Genomic DNA, 8491 nt, shown 5'->3' on the forward strand with positions numbered 1-8491 from the left:
AAACACAGCTAATTTGCTGGAACGCAAAATAATAATAACAAATAAACAAAACGATAATACAAATATTATGTGCATTACCCATTAAGCAATCGCGTTCAATCAAGTGTAAGAGTTTCATTAAGCCGTCCTTAATGACAGGCCCTCCAGCAAAATACGCTGCTCAAATAAAGCCAAAAAAAAACGTCATTGGTTTCTATACTATCTATTTGAAATATTTACACTTGGTTTTTACATTAATTAACAAGTGTGCTCTAGTTGGGAATGCCCTACTAAGAGATACCCTCAACCCAGCGACGAGTTGCGAATACAAATATATACACTGTCCTCCATACATAGTATATACACACCTCTACACACAAGCACGCCAGCTTCTCCTATCCCTAGCCTCACACTATGTGTAATGCTTTCTCAAATAACTTCGGTGCTTGTTGTCCGATCTTTATGAAGTTTTAAGTGCATAAATATGACACTGATATGTGTGTGCATACTAAAGCCCAAAACTATTCCTTCCAAAATGTTTGATACAAATGATGCAACAGAGGAAGGTCTCCAAAACACAAAATATTTAGGATCTGTTTAAACTATACGAGCATCTAAATATAAAGTCTGATGTCTCTAGCTCTTATATGCTTAGATATATGCTCGAAAGAAAGTATTTCAATATCGATTTGTATCGATTTCACGAAAATGAGTCAAGTTATCGATTTGATACAAATTAGATAGAAATAGAAGGAGCTACGTTTAAGGATTCAACCCTTGTCCTTTTATAGTCTCGACGCTTTCATACATACAGATAGATTAAGAATCGTGGCTAGATCGACTCGAACCAAGAATATATATACTTGAAGGGATTGAAGATGTCTTCTTCTATGTGTCACAAATTTCCTGACTAAATTGAAATACCCTCTAGTAGGGTATATATATATACTTCTCATAATTTTAGCAATTTTCCTTATAAAAGAATGCAAACAATTCACAGAGTACAATCTTAATGCGCTATGCTAAACATTTATTATTGACATACAAGCATTAAAGTTTGTTATTAATTATTTCCGTTTATGTTTTGCGCTTGGGTACTGAAAATAAACAGCCAAAAATTGTTGTATTAAAACTGATTCTGGCCACGCAGTAAAATAAAAAAACAATTTAGTAATTTTTTTGTAGCATTTAACTAAAATGTTTAAAGTAGCTGCCAAAGTATAATAATAATAATTTATTTAATTGTTCACCAATCAATCGAATTAATAGGATTCACCGCATAAAGTGAAATAACTGAAATCTGTTTATTTGGAATTATCACGTGCGCCTTCTCTGTTGGGGAAGATTCGCGAGCAAATAGAGAATCGAGCTGGGAAAATGGCCCAGTCGGGGGAAGTGAATGAGGGTGTTTATGATCATCGTATTTTGCGTGATTGGTCAAATGTGAATAATACGAATGGTACAATGCATTTGTCCAAGGATATGATATTCAATGATGGCCATCGTCTGTCCATCACCGTCTACAGGTGAGTGCGAGAAACACACGAATATACACATACACATTTATATACATGCTTGTGTGTGGGGAAAAGCGAAGCGACTTCCTACACTCACCCACACCATGTCAGATCACCCACACATTTTTTCCCCAGCCAGCTTTGTTGCACTTTGCTATTCACATTCACAGTCACAGTTACATTCACATTCACAGTCACGCTGATAAGCAGCGACTTTTCTAAACTTATCAGTCGCTGTGTAGGTGTGAATGTGGTTATAAATAAGTATAAATCATGTCGTGCTCATGTCTATCTGTCTGAGATGTGTTTTTTTTTTCATAATTTTCACTTGGAATTTGAACGCTGTGGTTCAGCGTAGGGTTCACTTTAATAGAGTGATTCGAAATTTACAGAGATCTTTTTAGCTGATTGACGTGCACAAAACTGACTAAGAAGCCCGTAGAAAGTGCTCTGTAGTTTTCAGAAATTGATTTTATTTTATTTTTTTATAAATAAAATGATTTTTAGTTGTTCAAATATGTGTTTATCGTTGCGGGTGTTGAATTATTTAGATTAGTGATTTTATGGCATTCGCGATAAGCATCAAACATATTCAAAATATAGATCAGACATTCAGGAAATCAGAAAGTTAACTTATTTAAATAGAAATAATATAACTTGTGATAAGCGAATCATTAAGGTTTCTGAATTTAGCAACAACTATTTGCCCCTTAATCAGACCAGAAAGGTGATTGAGCTTGTATGTCTTATAAGCAACAATTATGACTCTAAAATATAGGTCAAAAATTAAAGCGGAATTCAATTATAATTAATGGAATGCCATTCAATGATCTATGATATGATATATATTTATATATATATATATATATTTTTTATTCTACAATAATTCCGATATGTTCAGAGATTTTTGAAAAATCTTATTTAACTACAACAATTTTTTGCATTTTGTATTTGAAAATTTTTATGTGTACATTAAGTTGGCCGACGTGAAGTTTCAGCTATGAATATAGCGGGGCGTTTGGAGTCATGTCGTGAAATCGTTTTCGCATTTTATGGAAAAATCGTTATGCTTGTTAAACTCAGTAAATATTTTGTATTCATTGTTGTTAGACTAGCAAATACCCTATATGATTTAACTAACAAAAACCAGCTAATAATTCGTGAACATGAATTTTTGGATACTTGAATTAATTCATTTTCTGAGCTTTTCTTTAGAAAGGATTCATTTGCAATTCTATCAATAGGTCAAAATGATGTGAATATGAAATTGAATTAATATGAGTATGAGTATGAGTATGAGTATGAGTATGAGTATGAGTATGAATATGAGTATGAGTATGAGTATGAGTATGAGTATGAGTATGAGTATGAGTATGAGTATGAGTATGAGTATGAGTATGAGTATGAGTATGAGTATGAGTATGAGTATGAGTATGAGTATGAGTATGAGTATGAGTATGAGTATGAGTATGAGTATGAGTATGAGTATGAGTATGAGTATGAGTATGAGTATGAGTATGAGTATGAGTATGAGTATGAGTATGAGTATGAGTATGAGTATGAGTATGAGTATGAGTATGAGTATGAGTATGAGTATGAGTATGAGTATGAGTATGAGTATGAGTATGAGTATGAGTATGAGTATGAGTATGAGTATGAGTATGAGTATGAGTATGAGTATGAGTATGAGTATGAGTATGAGTATGAGTATGAGTATGAAAATGAGAATGAGAATGAGAATGAGTATGAGTATGAGTATGAGTATGAGTATGAGTATGAGTATGAGTATGAGTATGAGTATGAGTATGAGTATGAGTATGAGTTTCAGTATGAGTATGAGTATGAGTATGAGTATGAGTGTGAGTATGAGTATGAGTATGAGTATGAGTATGAGTATGAGTATGAGTATGAGTATGAGTATGAGTATGAGTATGAGTATGAGTATGAGTATGAGTATGAGTATGAGTATGAGTATGAGTATGAGTATGAGTATGAGTATGAGTATGAGTATGAGTATGAGTATGAGTATGAGTATGAGTATGAGTATGAGTATGAGTATGAGTATGAGTATGAGTATGAGTATGAGTATGAGTATGAGTATGAGTATGAGTATGAGTATGAGTATGAGTATGAGTATGAGTATGAGTATGAGTATGTGTATGAGTATGAGTAAAACAACGAGTACGACTAGGAGTTTGAGTATAAGTATTTGCCCATAACTTGCAGTATGGATAAGCATGGATATGAATGCTTTTTGAGTCTCTTGCCTTCTGATAAAGGGTATAAATATTACGATATTCCAAAGTGCCTGCGACTCTTTATTAGCTTCTCTAAAACTTCCTCAACTGCAGCTCATTTCGCTGATCCGTTCAATCTCCCAATGACCCACTTATCAAACTGAATGCACCTACGCACCGTCACCCACTGCTGGCTGCCTTATCCAAGCGGATTAATCGGCACAACCTTTTTTCCATTCTGCAGCATACTCTTTGTGATCTCAACAATTGGGAATAGCACAGTACTCTATCTGCTGACCAAGCGTCGATTGCGAGGTCCCTTGCGTATTGACATCATGCTAATGCATTTGGCCATTGCCGATCTAATGGTGACGCTGCTGCTGATGCCGCTCGAGATTGCGTGGGCCTGGACTGTGCAGTGGCGCTCCACGGATCTGATGTGCCGTCTCATGAGCTTCTTTCGCGTCTTCGGACTGTACCTGTCGAGCTTTGTCATGGTGTGTATATCGCTGGACAGGTGAGTTGACGTCGTTGGTGACTGTCGCTAATGGACCAAATTGATAGCCAGATAAGGCGACACACACACACACACACACACACACACACACACACACACACACACAGACAAAGTGTCAATCGTTTGCCTAACATTTTGGTTTTCCTGCTCTCTCTCTCTCTCTGTCGCTACCATTGCAGATATTATGCCATCCTGAAGCCACTGCAACGATCCTACAATCGTGGTCGTATCATGTTGGCCTGCGCCTGGCTGGGCTCCGTCATATGCAGCATTCCACAGGTGGGTCGTTCCCCTCACCTAACACAGTAGTCAACCAATTAATGTCGTTCTTGTTGCAGGCCTTTCTCTTCCATCTGGAGGAGCATCCGATCGTTAAAGGCTACTTTCAATGCGTCACCTTTCATTCGTTTGTGAGCGAATTTGACAACTGGCTGTATCAGATCGCGACAATGTGTGCCATGTACGCGTTTCCTTTGATCGCTTTCATTTACTGCTATGGTGCCATCTATCTGGAGATCTATCGCAAAAATCAGCGCGTGCATAAGGATGTCATTGCGGAACGCTTTCGTCGCTCCAACGACGACGTCTTGAGTCGGGCCAAGAAGCGTACACTCAAGATGACCATATCGATTGTGATTGTGTTCATCATCTGCTGGACTCCGTACTACTTTATATGCATGTGGTATTCATTGGATAAGACGTCGGTGGATAAAGTGAATTCTTTGGTGCGCAAGGCCCTGTTTATATTCGCCTCAACGAATTCCTGCATGAATCCCTTGGTCTATGGCCTGTACAATATTCGTGGTCGCATGAACAACAACAACAATGTGGTGAGTTTGAAGTTTGCAATTTTATGTTAGATTATGAACAGAAAGTCGCGCATATATATATTTATGATAGTTTTTTCGGTTAATTAATTTGCATCAAACTCGGATACTCGATCTATTTAACAAAAATAACGATTTACCAAACCAAAAGATATTCATACAAACCAAGTTCGACCTGCTCGAGTCAGTCAGTCGAACATGTTCGAGCAAACCAATTACATTTTCTTGTCTGCAACTCGAACAGCTCGAGCCGAAAATTGTTGAGTATTGACTCGACTCAGTAATTTTTCGAGTATCCGAAACTTTGACTTGCAGGGCATTTTTTTAAGGCAACTCTTTAAGCTGTTTTACAAATTTTAGTCGGTTAACAATCGCCACACCTCGCTATCGAATCGCTTGGACTCCTCCAATCAGCTGCTGCAGAAGCCTATCAGCACGTTGCCCAATGGCAACGGCAACGTGATGGCTGCTGCAGTGGCGGCCACCACAAAGCTGGCGCATGTGGTGCGCCTGAAGACAAATGGTGCTGCCGGCGACAGTCCGTCTCCGGTTGCCGCAGCACCCCCCGCCGCCCCGCTGGATGTAAACGACGACGACGTCAGCGTCAGTGTTGTCACCGTCAAGTGCCAGGAGCAGACGCCCAAACAGCCCAAGACGCCCATCATTTGCCTCAAGTAATGTTGTCTCGCTGCCGTTTTACCTTTTTGTGTCGTCCCCCATCATCAACTTCACTTTTCATTTAGCTTTTCGCACAGTTGTCGGCATAAATTGTGGGGTTTTATGTTGCGGTCTAAATTCGCCGACCACGCTAGCTGCTAGTTGCGTGGTGCGCTTAATTTTTAACCACAATGGGAAAGTGAATTTGTGGTCAGCCTCCGGGGCTGCCCAGGCATGGGGTTAATGGGTTATATGGGTTCCACAACACGAATTCTGTTGCAATTATAAAGAAGAAGGAACTGCTATTTTTTGGCACGCCGCAGTTGAAATACCCTTGTGGACATTTGGCTTTAAGGTCTTACTTTTGATGGATTGTTCCTACTACAATAAAGTAGTCCGATTTCATATAGTCTTACGGATTTGTTAGGAGTCTAGTCAAGCTTGTAGTTGCTGAGTTTTGGTCAGGATATCTTGAAGAACTGAAAGGTTTTCCTAAAGAAAAATCATTTTTCATTCTTGCTTCGTTCATACCTTCCTTCATTTAGTGCATTATGATATAGTACTCCGATATAGTATTCTGATAAAGTACTCCGAGATCTGCTTACGCGTATAGAGCACAGTGCACATTATAAATGCTGAGTCTTGGTCAAGGTATTTTTAAAAATAAAAACGTTGTAAACACGAAAAGCTTATTTTCTATGGCAACTATATAATATAGTGATCCGATCTGGTCGGTTCCAATGCAGATATCTTTTAAACTGAGAGACTAGTTTCCATGGGAACATGAAAACAGACATGACCATAACGACTCAGTAATATTAACACTTTACGGAGATGTTTCATTTTTATTTATTTCGCTTTTGCGACGTTATAGATTTTTAAAGTTTGTACCATCGTCTATATTGCTTTTATTTTTAATTGCTGGATCATTTTTATTTGAAGCCCATTTGAATTTCGTATCTAAGTTATTAAAGATTGCATTTTGTGCAGAAATTTGTGATCTATCAAATTTTACGGCTCGTTAAAGCAATTGGAGTTTAGAGTCTTTTCGTTTTTAATTTGATATCCTAATTATCAAAATATATCAACAAAAAAATTGTTAAATAAAATCTTTATGCTTAGCGTCAAATTACAATTTGGGCTTAAATTTGTAATCAAATTAAAATAAAATGCCCTCAAGTTCGTTTTTAACGTTCAGCTTAACAATAGTAACCATTTTGCATCTTTTCAATATTGTAAAGTCCAGAGAGTGGAAAATGAATACCTGCAGTTAATAGATAAATTAATTTAATGCGTAAGGTGATAGGGATCTAGTCTTCATTAATATAAGCCTCATTTAATCATAATCTTCATGGCACCCAAAAGGGAATCTCCATTTAATCGGGTATCTGTTTTATTTGCTGACCTTGGTTAGCCACATTCACCCCACCCAAAAGTTCGCCTATGCTAATCTTCAACTGACACCTCGAAGCCACCTAAAACATTCATATATCATTCTGTGTGAACTCATCAACAACATTGCGCAGTCCCGAAGACTAAATAATCAAATGTGTGTGTGTGTGTGTGTGTGTGTGTACTTACAGTTGTGGCGACTCCATTGAAGTGGCTAGTGTGGAGAAGACATAAAGTACAGGGTATCTGGCAAGTAGATTCAATGACAACTCGAATCGACAGCGGAAACGACTTAATTAAGAGTTGCTACCGTTTTATTTTTCTTGATGCGGCTCGGAACAAAAGGCTTATTTAATTTGCTTGCGAGTTTTTTTCTTTGCATTTAAGTTACAGATTAAAATGTTAATCACAACAAATATGCCAGAGCAGATCAAAAATATATTTTGGTCTAGGCCGTTAAATGTTTGAATGTTTGAAAAAAAAAAACTATCAAACAATACGCTTAAGACGTAATAGCGCGTAATATTAGATACTCTAGTTAGTTGGCTTATTGCTTAATTTAAATTAATTTATTCATAAAACAGAATATCATATGTAAAATTATAGAAAATAACGAACAACAACAATTGACAACATGTGTAATTAATGACCAGATCTAGCTACACCCTAGTCATAACCATAGGCCCCTCGCTTTATTTGCATTGGGTCTTATATTTTATTTTTATAAAGACGGTGTTAATCATCTGCTTTATAGCCCGCGATGACGTTAATTATATAGTCGTGTGTGTTTAAATATTTATTAGACATAGATATGCGATGAATAGAAAACTTGTTCCGTTTCAGGGCAGCTCTCGAATTTGACCTTTAACTAGTTTTCTATTCGTTGGCCGGGCAAGTGTTTGGGATGTTGTAAGTAAACAAAAATAGGGCTGATATTAAAAAATAGAAGTTCCAATACTTTAAGAGATTGTTTTTGAGAAGCGCTCTAACTGAAAGAATATTTAAAAAAGTTTCGTTTCGTGAACCTGGTTTTCCACATCTGTGAAACCAGGCTAAGGTTCGAAACTTGGTTCGTCACATTTCCTCCCATTTCAATAAAACGGTTTAATTTACTCTATATTGGATTAATTAGAATATTTACATGTTTTTAATTATTGATATTAGTTTTTTCTTTACATTATAGTACTAAAATGATGTTTATCACAATGTCAAAAGCTTTTCATATTTTCAAAGAACCAAAAATTATTTTAGTTTTTTTTCATCGTTTGATCTTTCGACCTATCTTTATCCAACTAATTCGGTTTAAGGTGCGGTTTTTAGATTCAAAAGACAACCCCAGCCTATTTTTCACTCTTTGGTTATTTC

At 36.8% G+C, this 8491-nt stretch overlaps 1 protein-coding gene across 1 annotated transcript; it reads left to right on the forward strand.

Annotated features, from left to right (window-relative positions):
- The first annotated feature begins 1236 nt into the window (after window positions 1-1236).
- Window positions 1237-7595, forward strand: AkhR (Adipokinetic hormone receptor). Its single transcript, XM_064697531.1, has 6 exons — window positions 1237-1505; window positions 3978-4250; window positions 4430-4529; window positions 4589-5080; window positions 5438-5751; window positions 7318-7595. The coding sequence occupies exons 1-6, from the start codon at window positions 1357-1359 to the stop codon at window positions 7358-7360; spliced, it is 1371 nt and encodes a 456-aa protein (XP_064553601.1). The 5' UTR covers window positions 1237-1356; the 3' UTR covers window positions 7361-7595.
- The last annotated feature ends 896 nt before the right edge of the window (window positions 7596-8491 follow it).

The sequence above is a fragment of the Drosophila montana genome, unplaced genomic scaffold (assembly GCF_035044405.1).
Source record: "Drosophila montana isolate Dmon_TW-CO22-7 unplaced genomic scaffold, ASM3504440v1 contig_402_1, whole genome shotgun sequence".
In the NCBI taxonomy this organism is placed as follows: Eukaryota; Metazoa; Arthropoda; class Insecta; order Diptera; family Drosophilidae; genus Drosophila; species Drosophila montana.